Source organism: Chroicocephalus ridibundus, chromosome 4 (genome assembly GCF_963924245.1).
Source record: "Chroicocephalus ridibundus chromosome 4, bChrRid1.1, whole genome shotgun sequence".
NCBI lineage: Eukaryota > Metazoa > Chordata > Aves > Charadriiformes > Laridae > Chroicocephalus > Chroicocephalus ridibundus.
This window is the reverse complement of record NC_086287.1, coordinates 4,627,600-4,649,820: the sequence shown is the minus strand read 5'-3', so window position 1 is coordinate 4,649,820 and position 22,221 is coordinate 4,627,600. Positions and strand designations below refer to the sequence as shown.

The 22,221-nt window shown below is 39.9% G+C and overlaps 1 protein-coding gene and 1 long non-coding RNA gene across 3 annotated transcripts; one reads left to right on the top strand and one right to left on the bottom strand.

Annotated features, from left to right (window-relative positions):
- Positions 1-79: 79 nt before the first annotated feature.
- Positions 80-19,944, top strand: NADSYN1 (NAD synthetase 1). Of its 2 annotated transcripts, XM_063333306.1 has the most exons (21): positions 80-373; positions 529-589; positions 1,029-1,145; positions 2,015-2,068; positions 2,461-2,550; positions 3,455-3,506; positions 4,226-4,314; positions 5,813-5,930; positions 6,801-6,932; positions 7,706-7,780; positions 7,955-8,079; positions 8,258-8,306; positions 8,969-9,071; positions 9,744-9,912; positions 10,239-10,374; positions 11,865-11,971; positions 12,756-12,887; positions 13,364-13,433; positions 15,203-15,331; positions 16,045-16,221; positions 19,076-19,944. In XM_063333306.1, exons 1-21 carry the CDS (start codon positions 289-291, stop codon positions 19,127-19,129), a joined length of 2,124 nt encoding a protein of 707 aa, XP_063189376.1. In that variant the 5' UTR covers positions 80-288; the 3' UTR covers positions 19,130-19,944. The 2 variants fall into 2 exon arrangements, 1 of the variants encoding a protein (XP_063189376.1); XR_010070835.1 differs by lacking the exon at positions 19,076-19,944 and having other exon boundaries at positions 13,364-13,444; positions 16,045-16,180.
- On the bottom strand, positions 2,985-22,210 carry LOC134514917 (uncharacterized). The gene is made up of 3 exons (XR_010070836.1): positions 22,108-22,210; positions 20,731-20,927; positions 2,985-3,128 (listed from the first exon to the last, which is right to left on the bottom strand). It is a non-coding gene; the product is annotated as an uncharacterized LOC134514917 (long non-coding RNA).
- Positions 22,211-22,221: the final 11 nt, after the last annotated feature.

Here is a 22,221-nt window from a genome sequence, read left to right as displayed (position 1 = left end):
CGGAGCGCGCTCAACCCATGGGCTGAGGATGGGTTGAGGGCTCAGCCGCAGGGTGGGCGGGTGCGGAGTCCCCGGCGGGAGCGGGGCGGGAGCGGTGGTGGCCTCTCCTTTGGCCGCGCCTCCGCGGGGGAACGGCGGGCGCTGCCCTTTAAGGCAGGTCGGCGTGAGGCCGTAAGGTAACAGTCACGGACGTTTTGCACAGGGTGATTTTAACCGCGAGGGGAAGATGTAGTTCCCGCCGAGAGGAACGACCCGGCCCGCCCCGGAAGCGGCGGTGGTGGGGCCGCCATGGGCCGGGCGGTGACCGTGGCCACTTGCGCCCTCAACCAGTGGGCCCTGGATTTTGAGGGCAATCTGGAGAGGATTTTCCGAAGTGAGTGAGGCGGAGGTACCGCCCTCCTTCCCCCGTCCCTCCGGGCGTTTTTCGCCCGGCCGTGCCGGGTTTGGGCTGTCCGGTTCGGCGGGCCCTGGGGGCGCCTGGTCAGGGCGGGCCGGGCCCGAGCGGTGTTTGATCCCACCCTCTTCCAGGTATTGACATCGCGAAGAGCCGAGGAGCCCGGTACCGGCTTGGTCCTGAGCTCGAAATCTGGTAAGAGCGCTGTGTGGGTGCCGGCTGTGACACAGTCCCAGTTAATTAACCAGAGAACGGCCAGTGAGAAAATGAGCCACGTACCACTCAAATGCCCAAAGCGTGCTGCCGTCAGTGCAAATCAAAACGTTGCCGTTGCAAGCACAAGGTTGGGTCTCCTGTCTTCAAAACGTGACCAGTACCAGTAATTTGTTGACCTATTTCAGCGAGTCTTCCTCTGCAGAAACCAAATTCCGCCCAAGCCCCAGCTGCTGCTCCTGGAGGGAACATCCCAGCAATGCCGCGGCATTTTGGGTGCTGTTAGCAGGGATGATGCGGGTGCTGCTTCTGTGCGTTCTGTAGAAATTGATGAGATGTTCCTTGTCGGAAGCAGTTCTGGTCCCTTGGCTCTGTTGTGGATGTTGGCTGAATTTTTTATTTCTTATGTTTTTACATGCAGTGGTTATGGCTGCTCGGATCACTATTATGAGTCTGACACGCTCCTGCATTCGTTTCAAGTTCTGGCAAAGCTGTTGGAGTCTCCAGCTACTCAAGATATTATCTGTGATGTGGGAATGTAAGTTTTTTTTGTGTAAATATGACAAAGGGGTAGGTCTTCAGGAGTGCTGCCTCTGCTGTGTTTCTGGATAGTGAGGGCTCTGCACCAAACTTGTAAACACATCTTTGGAACTGCTCTACGTTCCCTTTTAATTACCATAACTAGGACATGCATGCAAAACGCTTCCTGAAAGGTAATCCTTTCAAAGATTTCTGGTGGTTGAGCCCTTCAGGAGAGGAACGGGATAATTATAGTTATGTATCGGGAACCTTAATGACTGGGCCCTGTTACCCTCGGTGAGCTTTTGGGTAAGACTTTGTATTATATGTAATGCAAAGGGTGTTAAAAATTGGCTCTCTTTGAGGAGCGTTGGGTAATGTAACTTGCTTTGGCTGGCAGACATCCTTATAAGCAACATATATGTATGTCAAAATCACTGAAACCACTGTAAGTCACGTGCTGACAGTGATAGATTACAACTGTAAAATTAACATATGTGCACCTACTTGTTTTAGTATTGATATAAATGCGTGGAGCTAGCTTTATTTTGAACTTGCCTGGTACCGCAGGGAGTCAGGTTTGATTAAATAAGTTAGCCCATCCAGGGGAAACCTGGTCTGCTTGTGTTTCTCAGGCATGCCAGTGATCTGGCAGTAGCTGATGTATCTGAGACTGACAGATTGGTCAGTAATGCTGATTTTTTGCGAACAACTACTTGAGTTAAAAAATCAGAAGCTAAAACTTGATATATTGTTTTGTTTAATTCCCTTTAGTGATAAAGTGTAGAAGTGTTGCCTTAAAAATAGTTTTTGTGCAGTGGAGCAGATTCTGTAGCTTTTTTTTGTTTCGTTTGATGAAACTGGTAACTGTGCTTCTTATTTTCACAGGCCTGTTCTGCACAGAAATGTCCGCTACAATTGTCGAGTGATCTTTTTAAATAAGTAAGTAGTTGTTCGTGTGTTTTATGAAACAATACATTAGTGTATCCTTTCAGAGACCTGTGTGGCCTTCAAGAAAGATTCTTCAGTGCTATGTAGAGTGATGGACTTGTCTTCCTATCCACTAAATTTTAGAGCGACAACTAATATTGTCTATCATCTCTTTTTCCTTTCTGAATTTGTAGAAACTAAATTTCCACTGCTTTGTGAAAGACTCCAGAGGAAAACCCTCAGGTCTCCAAACAGAAGTTTTAAAAATTATTGTATGTAGTGGTTGTTTAATGTACATCATAATAGAAAAAAATGAGTTGGTATTAACCAATGTTCTTATTTAGTCTTGTTTGGCTGTACATCAGGTCTTAATTCGCTCTTTCTGTTTTGTTACATGTTTTAAGGAAAATTCTTCTGATCAGACCGAAAATATCATTGGCAAATGCAGGAAACTACAGGGAACTTAGATGGTTTACCCCATGGAACAAAGCAAGGTAGGCTGGTTACTGTTAAAATTGTGTTTAGAAACACAGCTTGCTGTTTGCAGCCACAGCAGAAGGATTGAAATTTCCATAGCAGTCTGTCAGTGCTGCTACAGAGTGAGCAGCAAGAGAGAGTCAGCTAAGCTACGTAATTGAAGCTCAGTTAGAAAGCTTATTAGATACAATCAAACTCTGAATTGCTGAGCTGGAAGGAAAGGAGTGGCTGAATGATCCTTCAACCAGTGTAGTAGTGTCATTTTCCTTGTGTCTACTTTCTAAGTATGTGCAGTTTCGGATTGGAAGAGCGTGTGTTTATCGGCTTGGTTGCTGCTTCCTGGTCAATATTAAACTGGAAAACAATGTGAAATGGATGAGAGAATTTTAACAACTGCAGAGGATGAAAGCTACATACCTTATGATGCTGCAGAATATGCTTGGTGCTCATTTCTGATGCCACGCACTCATCCTGTAGTCAGAGAATGGTTCTAACTTGATTGTCTCAGTAAAGTACTTCTGAGAGAGCCCCTGAGCATCTGTCCTCTTAACCCCAGTCAATTCCAGATGAGTTCTGAGTTACTCGTGTAGTAATGCTGCAAAAAGAGAAACTTTTATTTGGTATTTGACTTGCGTGGTGTGTTCTTTGTTAGGCCTAGTTCATAGCTAGGATGGAGCACTGTTTACTGTGTGTTTCTGAAGCAAAGTGGGATGTCGCTAATTTATAATCTTAACATTTCTGATTAATTTCACAGCAAGTATGAAGATCCTCCTTTTTATTTTTTAATCATACACAGCCCTGTACAACTGAAGTACAATTTCTTTAATCAGTGTTAGAAAGTGGCAGAATGTAGAGATGAGAATCAGTTTTTATGCTGTGATTTATATAACGATGTATTCACAACCTATAAATCTGCTCTAGGCATGTGGAGGAATATTTTCTACCCAGGATAATTCAGGAAGTGACTGGCCAGGTAAGTTTTCAAAGTATTTTTTTCTTTTTAACTTCAGCGTCTTCCAGATTCAGCAATTTAAATGAATAGAATTTGTGGCATAAAACTGTTGTACACCAAATTCTGCTGTCAGTCATGTTGCAAATTCATAGCTTTCAGTGGTAGTTCTCAGTTACATTAAATGAGAGCATAATTTAACCTTGTTTATGTTCATATTTGGCAGCAAAGCAAGAAAATTTTAAATTTGCCTCCGTTATTTGTATCTACAGGTCCTTAATTGTCTTATTTTGCACAATTTGGTACTGAGTTTATCTGTGCCTGAGACTAGAATTGAGTATGTGTTTTGAGGTAAAAAAAAAAAAAATGAACCTTTTTCTTCAGAAGGGCCTAAAACTTAGTTTATTTCCTGCTAAAGCATAAGCGCGATTCCTAGCAAACACTCTCTGTTTTGTAGCTTGTTTAATTCAAAAGTAGTTGTCCTATTCTGAAGCAAAGCACTGGATCTGAATACTACTGAAATTTCAACACAAAATTTCAGGACAATCCAGAAATTTGCAGTTTAGAGCTTTTTTTTTTTTTAATTCCTATAAATGAAGGAAAGCGTAATGTGATTGATATATCACTCATTTCACGTGAGTATTCAGTTTTTGAATTTTTTTTTTTAAGATTTGTAGTTAGCTTTTTAAATTGAATAGGTTCTTCTATTACATGTGTATAAGGATGTTCTTGTTTTTTCTCAGGAAACCGTTCCTTTTGGGGATGCAGTGCTAGCAACCAAAGATACCTGCCTTGGGACAGAAATATGTGAAGAACTCTGGGCACCAAACAGGTAAAGGAGAAGAAGAAATGAAAAGTAAACAAAGACATACCCTGGACCTAACTGAAATAAATGTTTGAAAAAAATCTACTTATTCTTCTATGTAGTGTATCTTCCAGAAAGTGACAGGAAGCTAAAATATAATTAGGAGCAACAAATACATGATGGGAAAGATTTCACTAGGCTAGATGCAGGATGGCAGAAGAAGTTTTAGGTGGTTAAGCTAAATTCATTTGAAACAGAAGGCAGGAGAGAAATGCCAAAAAGAAGCAGAATAAAAAAGGTGACCTGGAGAAAAAAATGGCAGATAACTATAGATCTTGCATTCCAGGTACTCTTCAGCTTTTAGTTCAACCTGAGGTTGAAGTGTCCTTCTGGATCCATCTCTGTAGCTTGATCCAGGGTCAAAGTGACAAAGTTATTTTGTTTCAATTTGTAGCATCAATTTTGTCTACTAATCATAATGCTCTGTTATTCCCACTTAACACACCTAGTCTCAAAAATTTGAGACTGCTAGTAGGTCTTTTAATTACTGTATTCTTTTTATCTTGGGCTTTGACCAACTCCTCCAATGCTTTCTGTTTGACGGACAAATTGAGCTCTCTTGTATTTGCCAAGGTAGAGCAGAGGCTTCTAGGCAACATCACTTTGAGATGGGTCCCTTTTTTTTTTTCCTATTTAGCTGTTAGCTTAATCCTTCTGCTGTATTTTTTAACCAGTCTCAGATGATGCATAAAGACAATGCAGAAGGAAAGAACAAAAAAGTCACTAAGGGCAAGCAAAGCCTAGTGCCCTTAAGTAATATTTCCTGTTATTATTTTAGCTCCTGTCACAATTTAAAGTTCTTCCCAATGACAAAGAAGATCCCACTCACAAAGGTGTGATGTGGGATGGGAGTGGAGATATGAATAGCATGAAAGCTGTTGTAGTTAACACAAAATAAACAAAATCTTCCTGATGTTTTTCCAAATCTCCCAGTTACAAACATTGATTTCCTTGTAACTGCAGAAAGTGTGGTATGTTACAAAGATGTGATAATTTATTTTTTTTTTAGTATTTCTTTCTTTCGACATCAGAAAAAGAAAAAGAAGCAGTGAAAGTCATCTCCTTCTCATGGTTCTGTTTGCTTAAGCTTTTGGATTTACTAAGAGAGAAGGAAAATGGGACAACTGACCTTGCAAGAGTGTCTCCATGTTGCCCTCAAATAAGGCAATAAGATTGTCTTATTCTCTCTTTCTTTGAGACCCAGGTAAAGTAGAAGGCATTGCATTTAGAACAGAAGGAGCAAAAGCCTTTCTGCCCTCTGCAACCAGTACTTATCTTTAACAGAAGAGTCAGGCAATGCAAGAAAACAGATGTTTTTGAGAGTCCTATCCTTGTTTGAGCTAAGACACGCAGAAAACTGAAAATGACATAGATGTTTTTATTTGTAGGGGTTATAAATGATACCTGTAGTATTCAAAGTATAGTATTGCCACTGAATTTTTTTTTCTGCCTTTTGCTTTGACAGCCCTCATATTGAAATGGGACTTGACGGCGTGGAAATTTTCACTAACTCTTCAGGGAGTCACCATGTGCTGCGGAAGGCTCACACCCGGGTGGATTTGGTGAATTCTGCCACAGCGAAGGTATACACTTAAAAAAAATAAATTGTTTTGGTTATGCATCTCATTTCTATTTTTTTTTTTCAGAACAGTCTCCTCTTCTGTGACACAACATAGGATGAGCACGGGGGCCTTCACAGTCCTTGTTGTTAGTTTCTCTCCAGATTTTCATTCACATAGCAACATTGTGGTGGGAGAAATATTGATATCTATATCAGGAAGGGGAAATAGAAATCAGTGTTTAAACCTCGACTTCTTTTTTTGTTTTTCCCCATCATCTTCTTACTTAAAATATATAATATTTTTCTACTTTGAAAATTCTGTTTATTTTAAAGAATATAAGACGTTTAGTTACTAGACTGTAATTCTGTCTAACAGTGATGGGGACAAAAGCAAAGTAATGAATGTACATTACACTGTGAAAAATGTTTAATTTGTACAACTGCTTTGTCACTGTAATTTAACATGCTTTGGTTATATTTAATAGCATCTGCTCTGTCCTCAGATATCCAAACACAGCTTCTGTCATCATCTTCCTGCTTTTCTCAGTCTCAATTTGAACTTAGAATTTCAATTTAGAAGTGCAGCCCTCTCAATTTGGGCTAAGGGAATGACTTGCTAATAACAGAAGACTCCTGTCTTCCAACAGTGTGACAGGGCTAGAGCTCACTTACTACACTTACTCATGTAGTTACTTGTTTCTGTCATGTGTATCACATGCAAAGTACTTTTCACATGACAAGAGAGAGTCCAAGCTGTAAATCATGCATAAAGTAAAGAAAGAGGAAGATTATAAGGATAGGAACAGAGAAATACCATTTTGTCTTTAAACATTCTGTCAGGTGCTGTATTCTGAAGAGCGTTTTTTTGTCTGCATGTTTGTTTTCCTCCCAGAATGGTGGAATATACATTTTAGCTAACCAGAAGGGCTGTGATGGTGATCGCCTGTATTATGATGGCTGTGCCATGATTTCAATGAATGGAGAAACAGTTGCACAAGGATCCCAGTTTTCACTGGATGATGTGGTAATATGTTCAACCTATAGCTGCTGGTTACAGCTGAAATTAGTACAGCTACATTTATGCTCAACACTTCCCAGACATTCCAGACCTCCATGTCTGTAGGCTAAAAGAGATACATTTTTGCTATGCTATTCAACTAGATCCAAGGTTTTTCCTAGTCAAATTAGCCAGACCTGATCTTCAGTAGCTCTCCTGCTTTTGTGAGCGAGGAAGAGCTGTCACAGTGGAGGAACTTTATGAAAATGTTTGCATACGCAATCACCGTGTTTAGGAGAGACACTGTTAATTTGTATTCCCTTATCTAAGAAAAAAAGGACAAAGACTGCAGTGTTGTAATTATGACCTGGTTTGGTAGACAAAAGGTTTGATAGGTTGAGCTTTACTTCAATAAGCTCTTTCTCAGTAGGTTTGTCATCAAAGCTGTAGGCTTCCTCACTTCATGTGCCAAATTTGTCCCTTTCCCCAGTATGCTTCTTGCCTTTTCCACTTGTCCTTTGCTGCAACTGCTGGTGAACCTATTGTTCAGCCATCTGAGAAGCGCTATAAATCTGTTTGGTTTATGAGCATCCTGGTGTACTCAGTGAAGTGAGTCAGCTGTGCTCTCTAATGTAAGCGATTCTACTGAGTCACAAGTGACTTGTGAATTCAGCATAAAAATCTGTATTGAAAAAAGTTGCATGCATTCCTCTTCCCCAACATTTTTTGTAGTCCAGGCCTGTCAAACATTGTTTATCTGTCTGTGTAGACTCAATCTAATGTTGAAAGCCTTTCCGTAGGAGGTGCTGGTTGCCACTCTGGACTTGGAGGATATTCGAAGTTACAGAGCAGAGATTTCATCTCGTAATTTAGCGGTAAGAATTCTTTACAGAGGTTATGTTTGTAAACTCAGTCAAGTTTGAATTGTTACTGAATTTTAAAAGTTTTTTCATGTTTTGATTTTCACAGTATTCTATAGATCTGATGTTTTAAAGGTATATGCTACATTAAAATTGATGTCTTCCCAATTCTTCTGTACTATTGCTTAGGCAAGTAAAGTGAATCCTTATCCCAGGGTCAAAGTGAATTTTGCTCTGTCATGTTCTGATGATGTAGCTGTACCTACGTGTATGCCAATCCAGTGGAGACATCATAGTCCTGAAGAGGAGATCAGGTAAGCACATACTGAATCTGTTGCTTGAAAATTATCTTGATTGAAAAAAACAAAACAAAACATAAGATTTTATTTATAATTAAGTAAAGTATCTCATTGGAAGAGCACAGTAAATATGTTGGCTTGCTTAAGTCTTATTCCGTAAGCCTCTTGGAATGAGCATATTCTGTAATTTCAGCCTTGGTCCTGCATGTTGGCTTTGGGACTATTTAAGGCGCAGCAAACAGGTAAGAACAACTGTTTTTGTTCTTTGCCTTGGCATACACATCTTGTTTGTCACAGGGACAGTACAGATTGCTATCCTATGCTGCTGTTAATGCAAAGTGATGTTAGTCCAAGGTGCAAGGTTTGAGTTTTTCACTGGGAGGCTCATTCAGACTTAAAACCCATATGCAAAGTGTGACTTCAGTATGCTCCTCAGACCTTTTTCTTAGGAATCATGCCTTCTTTGAAAGCAACAGTCAAGCTTGCCTAATAAAGGGGATTGTTGGTTTGTTTTTGGGTTTTTTTGAAACACTGTTTTTTCAGTGAAGAAAATATTTTAATGGCATAATGGAGATGTTTAAAATAAGCAGTGACATGAGCTAGTAATTCAGTTCAATAATGAATATATATGAAAAATTGAATCCTTTTTATTAGCTCTTCTGTCTTACTAGAGGGTAAAGACCTATTGGAAGTATTTCTAGCCAAAGGGTTTACAGTGGCTACTTGTTTGATTATCTAGTTGATGAGAGTTTAAGAGGGTTTGCTAGGTCTGGTTTGTTTGTTTTTCCCCAGTAGAATGTAAGCAGACTTGAACAGTGCTTTTACAAGAGTGTGTTTCTGAATGATACAATATATATTTTTCTAATTTTGGTATTTGAAATGTCTTCCATGCTCTATTTTCAAGGCAGGATTTCTCCTACCTCTTAGTGGTGGAATTGACAGCTCTGCTACAGCTTGCATAGTATACTCTATGTGTCACCAGGTTTGCCTGGCAGTCAAGAATGGAAGTAAGTGGATACGCATGTCTGGCTAGCCATGCTTACTGATGGTTATCAACAAGTCAATGTTAACTCAGTGCACTAGATGCAAGAGGTCATTAATAGTAGACTCTTGCCCAGTTGTTCTAATGGAATCCTTTGTATCTCTTCAGAAATTCCAGCAAAAATGGGCATCCAGATTTCAGGTTCTTTGAATTGGCTTAATAGTTTTCATTTTGGGTTTAGGAATTGGATGTGGAACTCAGACTAGTTTCTGTCTAGAGAGTCATTCAAAGTGTTGGCTGATGTAGTTTTGGGATTTCAGGTTATCATAAGAATTTTCTTCTCCTATTCAGCACTACAAAACATGGTTAGACACGATTAAGCTCTTAAACTGGCTTTAAGTAGATGATATGCATTTAGCTAAGTTTTTGTACATATTGGATCATATTTTCTATGAAGTTTCTTTAAGGCATAGAACAAATGGATTTAATATTTCCATGTTCAAAATTAGTAGCAAAATCAGTAATTCTTTTATTTGATATATGAAAATACATTTGGGGAGTTAGACGATGGAGTCATTTTTAGAGGCAGTGTAAAGCTTAATTGGAATAGAAGAAACATACAAGATATTTGCATATCCTGGATGACAGGAGTGCAACAATTTCCACTCTTGTTCTATTTCTTCTGCTTTGTCCTCAGATGCAGATGTGCTGGCTGATGCACGCAAGATTGTGAATGATGAGACCTATGTCCCTGAGGATCCTCGAGAATTTTGCAAGCGTATCTTTACCACTTGCTATATGGCTAGTGAGAACTCCTCCCAGGATACTTGCAATAGGGCTAAGCTTCTGGCTGAGCAAATAGGCAGGTACAAGTTGAGAAGGTCTGGATAAAAAAAATCATGTTCTGGCAAAGACTGTAATCTCAAGCTTTCAAACTCTAAAATAGGAAAAAATGGGAGAGGAGTAGTAGGTGTGTTAAGTAGGAGTGTTACAGACATTATTAAGTGTGTAAATGTGAGGCAAACTTAGCAGCATTTGGTGAAGGACATGGAAACTTGGAAACAGACTCTGGAAAGTGTTATTCTTCGTGTCAGATCTGAGATGGGGGGGTTTCGCCTTTTTTTTTTGTTTAGTGCTATTTTATGTAGTCAGATTGTGCTAGTTGAGTCACTTCTGCTTGAATTCTTCTCAGCTATCACATCAATCTGAACATAGATGCGGCTGTCAAAGCTATTGTGGGGATTTTCAGCATGGTGACAGGTCGAATGCCCCGTTTTTCTGTCTACGGAGGGAGCAGCAGAGAAAACCTGGCACTCCAGAATGTGCAGGTGTGTTTCATGTAGGCTGAATCAGGTCAAACTGTTTTTTGTTTTTTGTTTTTTTTTTGGTTTTTTTTTTTTTGTGTTTGGTTTTTTTGGGTTTTTTTTGTTTGTTTTTTTTTGTTTTCTTTTGAAAGAGTACAAAATGGTAAAGTAACATTTCATTTGCTTTGCTGTGAAAACCTGAACTTGTGGTGTGTCCCTGAAGATTTATGGGCTTCCAGTAAATGCTTGGCAGCAGCAGAAATCTACAATCCCACATAACTCAGGAGAAAAACCAAGATAATTATCATTTGTGACTTTTATATGCTGGTCAGGAAGAAATAGCACATGCCTGTATCCCATCAATAGCATCGGTCTAGATGCTGTTTAGAAAAGCATCCCAACAGAAAGTTGCCAGGTCAGGAAAATGAGACTGGTCTGAGTCCAGCAGGAGCGTGGCAGGTCAAGACTCAAAAATATTGCTGATACATACTAGGCTTTCCTTTGGTAGATGTTAGCAGCCTTTAAAAGGCTCTATGTGAGATGTCAAGCTTACCCATTCCAATTCCTAGACATCCTCAGTTTTAGAAGCTAGAAGAGAATTTTTTTTTTTTTTTTACATCAGAAGGTATTTAATCATCTGTAGGCTTATAGAATGCAGCTCAAATACGCATTTCCAGCTACGCATTTTTGTTGTGTTGGAACAGATTGGTGCTGTGCCTGGGTAGTGCTGGTATACATATCCTATAGCATCACAGAAAACAGCTGCCTAGTGACTTCTGGCCCCTGGCTCCAGTTGTACCTTTCCTGTCTTGATAGCTTTCTTTTTGGTCTGTTCTTACAAGCTTCCAAGCTAACAAGCAACTCTGTTTTAATTCTGGCTAAATGTTGATTATCATGTTTGATAGCTTTTGTTAGCTGAGCAGTTGATCTTTCTTCCCTTGCTATTACTTCCAGCTGTCTCCTTTGGAAGCAAACATTGCATCCTTCATCAGCTTTTTGGCAAAGGGATAGGCTTTAGTCACAGAGGAGTGTGACGATTTGCTTAACATCACCCACAATTGTGGCAAGAGCTGGAGGTTGAATCTCAGGTCTGTTTGGCGTTATTCCCATCCTTAGAAAAAGTAGAGTTTAGGAATGGGGACAAAAGCAAAGAGAACTCTTTTTCAAATTGTATGTAAATAAATCCCTTTAGCCTAATACTCTATAAAAGGGTGTGTTAGACAGATGGTTTATCTGCATACTTCATCCCTCCTGGATTCTTATTAGTGCTTGTAGGAGGTAGAAAATGGCAACTATTGCCTAATCTGCAATTCAGAGTAGAATAAATTTGCCAAGTCTGTGGCAGTAGCGGATACTGAACGTGGCTTTTCTAGATGAGTTTGGCATCTTCTACACAAGACCATCCTTCTGGCATTAATATTTACTCCTCTCAGATTTAGTTCTTTATGGGTTTCTTTAGGGAATTGATTGATAAAAATCTGTAAATTTGCTTTATTTTTCATTTTGCTTTACAGGCTAGAATAAGAATGGTCCTCGCCTACCTGTTTGCACAGCTGACACTTTGGACGCGTGGGATGCCAGGGGGACTTCTGGTGCTAGGATCAGCCAACGTGGATGAAAGGTTGGTGAAAGTTAGTTAGAAATTTAAAACCAGGTGAACCGGGAACAGGTCACTGCATTTCCTTGCAACTCTACCAAATCCCAGTGTAGATTATTCCTCAGAAGAGGTAACAAGCTAAGAATACACTGATAGCAGTGAAATTAATGAAAACAGTTGAATTAGCCTGCATGGAAAATTGTCTAGTTTTCAGAAGCTTATCCAAAGTGTCATCATAGTTTTCCAATAAAATACTGTTCCTTCCTTAGGTGTTTTCAGTAGAGCTCGCCTGTGCAGTTACCAGGTTAACTTTCCAATCTGTTATTTGTTGTATTTTCAATTACTGTAATAGGAATAAAGTTGTGAACTTGGAATTGAAAAATAGATTTCTAAAAATCTGAAGTATGGTTATTAGAGCTAACTATTTGAAGGTTAAAGCAATCCCCATTGTGAGACTCACAACCTCAAACACTGGGGGAGTGGTGTGTGCTGATTCTATAGGTGTATGGGTTTGAGGTTTTTTTTAATTGGTCAGGACAGTATTTTAGTTGTTTTGCATCAAATATATTACCTTAGCATGGGCAGTTTTGCAGTGCTTCATAACTGTTTGAAATTTCATCGCTTTAGGATAGCCTTGTTGCAGCTGAACACATTTGCCCCTTATGTATAAATACAATAACAATACGCAGTCTATTTCTCCCTGTCTTTATACTACATATATATATTCTCTATAGTATAAACGATTATATATTATACTAAAGTTACTTATTATTTACTATTACTGGATAAAATTTCCTCTCTTGCTCAGCCTCCGAGGTTACTTGACGAAGTATGATTGCTCAAGTGCTGATATCAATCCCATTGGTGGAATCAGCAAGACCGATTTGAAGAACTTCATACAATATTGCATTGAAAATTTTCAGCTCACGGCCCTCAGAAGGTGAGTAGTGAAGCAGTGATATTTGGTGACTGTATGCAGCATATCGTGGACCTCACGGCTTGGTTTTCTCTACTAACAGAGCTAAGTTGCAGTAATATTGCAAGGCTAAGAAAGAAAAGTATTCTGCACATCCCTCTGTTTTTAAATGATTGTGTATGCTTACACAATGTAAATTGCTGGGTGCTGAAAATGCCGCCAGTCTTACAAATTACTGTATGCAAGCATTTGTGTTGTTAATTCCACTGAAGGACCTGCTTGAACCAGACGCTTGTATGTTTTTGGCATAAAGCATTGCTTTTTAAACCTGGAACGGCTTGCAAGTACCGCTTCTTTAGAGTTATCTAATCCTTTAGCAGCTTATGCTCTTAAAAAGTTTTGAATAAAGCTTTTGATTTTTAACAAACCAGGCTGTTTGTTAACTAGTACTCATGAGACTGGATAGAATTCATGTTTTTCTTTTTACCTTTTTCTTACAGTATCATGTCAGCTCCACCCACTGCAGAGTTAGAGCCCCTGGTGGAAGGACAAGTGGCTCAAACTGATGAGGTAATGCTCTGGTAAGCCTTATCCCAAAATTTGGTTTTTGCCCAATAACTATTGTTTGCTCTTGTATGTATCCATGCTTATTGACAAGCATGTTGTAAACAACCTTAAAGCTGCTGACAAGGCATTAGTATCCCACACCAGCCTTATCTATGTTGACAATAGTTTCCAAAACAGCAAATTAACTTTTTTTGAATGATTTTATATTTTGGGCACATAGAAGGATGGGTGTTCTGAAATTCAGTTTGTTTTAAAGTTTCTTAATATCAAAAGAGCATCAGCCAGGGCCTTACTGCTAGTGAAATGACCTGTGGCAAAGCCCTTCATCTTGTACCCCCACCCTTCTTTTTGCTATCCACATGGATAAGAGAGGACTGGTAAGCCTGACAACTACCTGGACAGGTTGGAGATCTGGGCAGAGAGAAACCTTATGAAGTTCAACAAGGGCAAGTGTAGGGTGCTGCACCTGGGGAGGAACAACCCCATGCACCAGTACAGGTTGGGTGCTGACCTGCTGGAGAGCAGCTCTGTGGAAAGAGACCTGGGAGTCCTGGTGGACAACAGGATGACCATGAGCCAGCAATGTGCCCTTGTGGCCAAGAAGGCCAATGGCATCCTGGGGTGCATCAAGAAGAGCGTGGCCAGCAGGTCAAGGGAGGTCATCCTCCCCCTCTACTCTGCCTTGGTGAGGCCGCACCTGGAGTACTGTGTCCAGTTCTGGGCTCCCCGGTTCAAGAGGGACGGGGAACTGCTGGAAAGGGTGCAGCGGAGGGCTACAAAGATGATTAGGGGACTGGAACACCTCTCTTATGAGGAAAGGCTGAGGGATTTGGGTCTCTTCAGTCTGGAAAAAAGACGTCTGAGGGGGGATCTTATCAACCCTTATAAATACTTAAAGGGTGGGTGTCAGGACGATGGGGCCAGGCTCTTTTCAGTGGTGCCCGGGGACAGGACAAGAGGCAATGGGCACAAACTGGAACATAGGAAGTTCCACCTAAACATGAGGAGGAACTTCTTTACCCTGAGGGTGGCAGAGCACTGGAACAGTCTGCCCAGAGAGGTGGTGGAGTCTCCAACTCTGGAAACATTCAAAACCCACCTGGACGTCTTCCTGTGTAACCTGCTCTAGGTGACCCTGCTCTGGCAGGGGGTTGGACTAGATGATCTCCAGAGGTCCCTTCCAACCCTATGATTCTATGATTCTATGATACCACTAAGGGCTCTCAGATATTTAACTGTAGGATATTGTAAAACTCTTTATGATAAAGCAAAGGGTTGCTGAATTAAAATTACTGGTTTTCTTCATTTCGAGTCATAGAATCATAGAATTGCCTAGGTTGGAAGGGACCTTTCAGATCATCTAATCCAACCATTAACGTAACTCAGACAAAAACCATCACCAAACTATGTCTCTAAGCACTACGTCTACCCGGCCTCACATTACTGATATATACTACGTTTGAGCTACCTAGAAGGGATAATTAACAGATCTTTTGCAGGAAATAAATGTTTTCACTGGCCAAATAAAATGCATTCATGGAATGATTTCAAATCTCCCATTTCAGAAAGACTCCAGTTTTTTGTTTTTTGTGTGGTTGGTTTTTTTTTCCTTCTGCTCATAATATTACTATTTGTTTGTCTTTTTGGTCATTGTCAATTCCATTTTGGTGTTTCTTTGATTAAACTGGGTTATTGTAATTGCTCCATAAAAGCTATTAATTATAAATTGCATAATTAAGGTTTTCAGTGACTTTCTCTGTGTGTGATTTCAGGCTGATATGGGGATGACATACGCAGAGCTCTCGATCTATGGCAAATTAAGAAAAATTGCAAAGGCTGGTCCATACAGTATGTTCTGTAAGCTGGTTAATACGTGGAAGGAAATTTGTACTCCAAGAGAGGTAATACACCAAAAAGAAAAAAAAAATCATGTAATGTCTTTCCCAAAATAGAGTATGTTTGGAGAAAGGTTGAGTAGAGGTCCTTTTAACTGAAAAGGATAGTTTAATTATTCTGTGTTTAGAGATTATTCTACAGCTGTAGCAGAATATGCTGGAAAAACTGGTATGCATCTCTCAAATTAATGGAGCTTGTTATCTGTGTTGCAAATTGTTTAAATGGTAATTGGGTAGTTTGAAAACAATTACTTCAGAACTATACCTTCAGGGGAAAATTATTCTCTGAAATATACATGGCTAACTCCTCTTGAAGCCTTTGGTTATGTACTCTGAAACAGAAGATAGCTCTTGCTTTGAAAGACTATCTGCACTGAAGAGGTATCTGCTTTGCTGCGGGTCAGTTCTTTCTTCTGCATAAAGGAAGAAGTTGAGCTTATCACCTGAGTTGCAGAGGCTAGTGTTTAGCGTTCCATTTCTTACAAGGCACTTTCTTATTTGTAAATGTTAGGTGCGGACACCGAGGTGGTGTCTGCAAATGGTCTTAAATGCCTCTTATAGGTAGGGTCATCCACAGTGATCCATGCTACTAGTGATAGATAATTTATGTAAATGTTAATGGAAGAAAATGAATGTGTGAAGCTAGAACACATTCTCAGCTAAATTTTTAAGTACTAAGAATCTTCATCTGATTAACAGCTATATTCTTTGTACACCAGGTGGCATCAAAGGTTAAGCATTTCTTCAGGATGTATTCCATTAACAGACATAAAATGACCACCCTCACTCCTTCCTACCATGCTGAAAACTACAGTCCAGATGACAACCGGTTTGACCTGAGGCCTTTCCTTTATAACACCACATGGTCCTGGCAATTTAGGTGTATAGACAAACAGGTAAATGCCCTTGACTTCTTGTACAGTTTTACATTTAAAGTCCTCGCAATGGGACAAGCCCGGTTTCAGTGAATATCCAGCAAAAGACAGCTGGAACTTAGGATAATAGTTACTGTAGAAATAACCGTGACTGTTCTTTTCACATAACTACAAGGGTAAGAATTATCTGGTTTCAGTGTAGGCTGTTGGGTTTTTTTTTTTTCATTTTCAAATACAGCTTGTCGTATTGCTAGGAAAGCCAGAAGAAAAAAACAGAATATATGTACTAAGGCCGGAAACTAATAGGTGTACCCAAGTCTAGCGCTAATGCGGAGAACAAGCTTATGTGTTTCGGTTTCAGTTCAGGACCTGTCTGAAGGGATCTGTTTAATTGCAAGATTAAGACTTGACCTACATCTGTGTGGGAAAAGCCAGTAAGAGGCAGCAATTAATTGTGAATGCTTCTCCCACCTGCTTCTACAACAATACCTTTTTTGAACTTCAAGGCAGTTGACTCACCAATATGTGTTTGCTCAAATACAGCAACAGTAATGGTACAGTGCTTAGTTTGAGCACTGTGAGGTGTGGAGGGGCTCAAGCAACTATCAGAACCATGCTTAGCTTTTTGTAGTTTTTAGTCACACCTTCAGCGTTATTTTAATGCATTTTTTATGGCAAAAGTGCCGGGCTGAAGAATTTTGGCACCTTGAAGTTTTTTCTGCCAGAGATTTTTACACATCAGTTGCTTTTAAGAATATGTTTATATATGTAATAAAATATTAATTCCCTCATCTGTGAAATGCCAGACATGCTGTAATAGTTTTTTATTGCCTTGAAAACTAGGATAAAAGCTACCATGTGCAGCGTTTTTTTGTAGGTCTGTATGGTGGGGGTTTTTTCATTGTTTTGGACTTTTTCCCACTGAAGTCCAGGACAAATATTCTTTTGGCCTGAGTGGAAGTTGGGTAAAATATTTTTATAGGGTCTGGACCAAAATATAATTATTTTATGCTTACAGTAAGTATGATTAAGATATTTTAATGATCCATGATATTGTTACACTTTTTAACTAGATTTGTATGTAATAGCAGTTGTGCTATGCAAGGGTACTAGCCATTGCAACTTATTTCTGAAAACTGGGAGTCAAGTTTGGGGAAGAATCTTATGTAGGCAACAGTAACCTGAACTGATAACTCATTGTTATGGATAGCTTTTTGCAAGACTGGAAAAAAATGACTTGCAATAACGTGAGTCAAATCTGCCCTATACAAGAAAGGGAATCCTGTAAGAGTTCCCGCTTATTGTGCCTATTCAGCACAATTGTAATTCTGAAGAGACTCACTCTCTAGGACAATGTCTTACTGATAATTATACTCCGGGGACTTAATCTGCATTTAAGGCTTTTCTGGCATAGTAAAAGGACTGTGAAAATAAGGCATAAACTCTAAATGATATAGTTTTGGCAGAAAACACCTTTAGTTAGGTAATGCCAGGTTTTCTGGTAGAAGAGTCATGTTACAGCCTGAGCTGCCTAGTGAAGGGAAGCAGGTTTGAGTGCTAATGATAGAGGAATCTGTTGCATTTGTGGAAAGTACTTTTCTACTTTGGATGTTTGTAGTGTAGTTAAGGCAGTTTAGTTATCCACTCTTCTAAGTGCAAAATTCCCTCTGTATTTGCTGCAGAAGTAACAGAGGTAAGAGGAGGTTGAGATCATAGTGTTTGCTGGGAATTGCCAGATTTGCCCTTGGAGTCTTAATGTTATTCAGCTCTATGTAGCTGAAGGTTTCAGCTGGGTGATGAAATTTCTAGTGGTTTAGAGCAACCCTAGTAACTCCAGTAGCAGTGTCTGTAGCTTCTGCCATAAGAGTTACGACTGAGGTAAAGGGTGTGTGGTCAGAGCATGCACTTTAACAATTTCTAGGTGCCAAAATGTTAATTGGGATTTTAATAGCTGGCATAATTTGAAGGACCTGTAACATAGTTCAGAAGAAAGCTGGCACACCTACCCCCAAGGATTAGGTATCTGCGGTCTGTCTTCTGCATTTTCTAGTGCTTACTGGTCATACCACAAGATTAGGTGTGTTTGGTCAAACCAGAAGATTTATCAACCTGAGTATCTTTGTGCGTCTCTTTCACGACCAGTAGCAGATGTTGAAGGAAGAATGTAAGACAGGAGAATTTATACAACTCTTCCCTATGTAACTTCACAGATTTGGGCAACGTAGAATTGAATTTTCCAAAGTTAGAGATAATGCGCGGAACATCATGTTTAGTTTATGCTCTTGGTCTATCCTCTGTGAGTTTGTAGAATCCTTTCTGAAACAATCTGTATTAGTCTTGCCAACAGCTTAGCTTGATATAAGGTAATTCCTTTTCTGAAGTTTTAAGAACAGTGAAGGTCAGTTTTATAAAATTGCGTGTGTGTGCATGGAAAGCATTTCTTGTGTTCATTTTAATTATTCTAGGCTCTCTGTTATGGGCAGGGTTCCATGTTATGGCCTGATCTGATCTGACAGCTGTCACGGAAAGGGGCAGTGTTGCTTCCCTTCCTGTCTCTCCTGGCTTCTGAGATGGCTGTGGTGCTTGGCTCACTCCCTGGTCAGCCAAATGAAGTCACCAAACTGACAAAAAACTCGGAACTGATGGGAGCATGCAGCAGGGGGGAGCTTAAGGGGATGGGTGGGAAGAAAGTTTGACCTTCTCTTTTGACTGCAACTAACAGCCTGTTCAGCTCGGTTGTTCCCTAGAGCATATCCCGCTGTCAGTTTGTGGTAAATCTGGGCTCTATGCTGTTTTGTATGGAAGCCTGAAAAGACAGGGGACATTAAGTGCAAACTTACTTTTACTGTTGAATCGTTTTCCTTTTAACTTGCAGGTATCCAAGCTAGAAAAAAAGGAAGGAATTTCTCTAGTTGAAGACGTGGACTGATTTGCTGTCTTGTTTAACTGTGGTAATTAATTTGCTAAGCAGAATGTTCATAACTGGAATTTACTGTGATGATGAGAAGAGATGACCCAAACAATTGTTGACCATGGTAAACAATATGTGTTATCAAGACTTTTTTTTTTTTTTTGATTGACTCACTGTTCACAATATACTTAGACCCTAGTTTGGCTATGGAATCATTTAAGGATTTTCTTCAAGTACTTGAGTTAACTGCCTTTCATTGAAAATATTTGTATAAGCCCATCAACCATAAATAAATGCAGGGTAGTCTTTTTTAAAAGTGTATGCACATACAAGTATGAAGTTTGGTTCTACTAATTTGGGTATGATTTTTGAGTAACATTCAGCTGAAAGTATAAAATTTTAACAGTTCTGGCATGTGCATGTTGAGGGGAAAACCTCACTTTACTTTGCAATAAACTTGTAATTTTATAATGCTAATTGACTCAGTTATTTTGCGTGTTTTTTATTTATTTAGCATTGGCTGTGTAGACTGGTCCAGTGTTTTGAATAGCCACATAGGGTCTAATTCAGCAAGGAAGCACTTCTAACTTGAAGCAGATGGGTAATCTCCTTGTTAGCAGGATCCAAATTAGAGTTCAGCTTTTTGTTTTGCATCTACTTGCTGTGTAACTTGCGACAATTAACTTTAAAATCTCTCACTTAATTTTCTCAGAGAGGAGTAATACCTACTTCCTCAGGATGTTCAGGGATTGTTTAATTATTGCTTTCCAAGATCCTCAGCTGTATTTTAAGGATTTTGAATAAAGTTGGCATGGTGCCTTTTCCCTCCTAGCATTTTTGATGTGTAAGGGTAACTTGGTGTACCTGAAATAAGAAATGTCTTCTGGTGCACAGTATCTTGAATAGAGAGGACACAAGTTTGGTATCCATGTCACTGTTGGTATTCCTATATGCTCTGGCGCTGCTTGTCCAGGAACTGTGTGATCTGTTATCACTGACCATGCCATCAGTGAGTGGTTGGACTTTCCCACATAATCCCTTTACTGTTAGAATCAAGCTCATTGGGTGCAAAACATCTGGAAATGGAGTGAATAGTGCAAAATGAAGTATAAAGCCAGCTTCCTTGAGCTCAGTTAGTGTGAGCTTTCCGCCTGCTGTTTGCAACCCACCTTCCACCTACTGTTAGCAAGAAGTTATTTTAACTTCATGACTTCATTGATCTTTTAAATGTGTCCAGCGCTGTGGAACAATAAAAAAGGTACAAGGATGGGCTTGTTCCTTCACTTGCATCCCCTTTCTGCTTGTTCATTTAATGTTTGGCCGTTTCTGTTGCTTATTTTTTTTATTTGATTTGAAAGGTGCACTTTTAATAGAGGAAACTAAGAATGCATTTGTGAGGTTTTGGGCAAACAGTACTATAACTACGATAGCAGGGGAGCTTAAGGCCAAGCGAGACTTCTGTTAAAATGGTCATGCATTGTGCTAATGGAAAATGTCTGCTAAAGGGCATGTTTTCCACCATCCAGAAAGACAATGTTGATTCACATGGAGTTAAAGATGCTGCATTGTTCTTGGTGGGTTTATTGTATGTTATTCATTTAAGTACATAGTTAACTTACCTTAGTGGATGTTGCTGGTACTAAGGATGTTTATGTTTGTCTGATGGAAAATCCCAGCTGAGATTCACCTTCCTTCACTGTCCGTTGCGCACTTCCATTTCCCATTCCAGCCAGAGGGCGTGGATGAATTTTGAACAGAAGTTCAGGCATCCATTGTATATTTCTCTTTTTCTTCCTGAAGTTATTGATTCTCTTTCCTAACAATCACAGAAGAGGAAAGGAGAAGGAAACATTTGCTTTCATTCAAATAAAAAATAATCGCAAAGGTAATACAATGTTTACCTGTGCTCACTGTAACTGTGGTTACCGTGAATATTTCAGACACTTAGTGAAAGGACACTCATGTTTCTTAGCAATAGCACTTAGAGCGTATGTGCAAATTGCATTTTATTTCTTATCTGCTAATGCTGAATACAGATTATACCACCCCACCCCTACTTTCCCTTTACCGTCCTGAAATTTTTACTGTGCCTGTTCCCTCTGATGCCTCTAGTTCAGCTGTTATCAGCAATAACTCCAATTTTATCAGTGCTCTGCTGTCTACTGAGAATGGGAAATAACTGTAACACGCAGCTGCTGATCTTCAGTTTTTACTAGTGATGACTATTACACTAAATGCATTGTCATGGACTTTTCCTTTTTATCTTACGCTCCCCCAAAAGGCTGGATCTTACCCTGACGTATTTAGAGGTCAGTGTAAAAACAGGGATTTTTTTGACCCATCAGTTATGCAGCTGGAGGCAAAAACTACCCCGTTGCTAATTAAGCAGTACAGGATGGACCTACAGGCTGGAATACCAAAGCAAATGACTTTCCTTTTTATCATTATGCTGCCATAGCTCCTGCTATGTTTCAGAAAATAGTATATAGTCAAATTAATCCTATATCTACCCTTTTGGAATTGCAGCTTTATAAAATTGAACAGAGAAAGGGATGTATGAAGGGGACCATGAGGAAAGGGGAGAGTAGCAACAGCGAAGCATCTTTTAACTGTCAAAGTAGTGTATGCCTAGGTGACTAAATATGAATTTAAATACGGTCTGTGACTAGGGATGTTAATGATTATTTAAGAAGGTGAATACAAGCAGGAAGCAGTAATTTCTATCCCTGCTAAATAAATAAATAGCCTCAATAAATCCTAAACCTGGCCCCCGCAGCTCTCCCCGAGGCAGGGACTGGCCTAGAGGCGCCCTCAGCCGAGGATACCGAGTTTAGGGCTGCCGTGAGGTAAAAAAGCTGCAATTCCTCGTGAGGGATACTTTTTTAAGAATCGTAACAACCCCTGGCATCTGCTCTCGTAAGTTCGGGTGAAGAACTAACACTTTTTACCACAAACTTAGTCACGTCTTTCACCACCCCACAACCGCTTACAAATACCGGTTCCTGAGGTGGCGGACGGTGCCCTGCTCGCTGCCCAGAGGGAGAAGTCTGTCAGGGGACAACTCCGTGACCCGGCCCAGCTCCCGGCGGCGAACCCGGCCGGGGGGACGG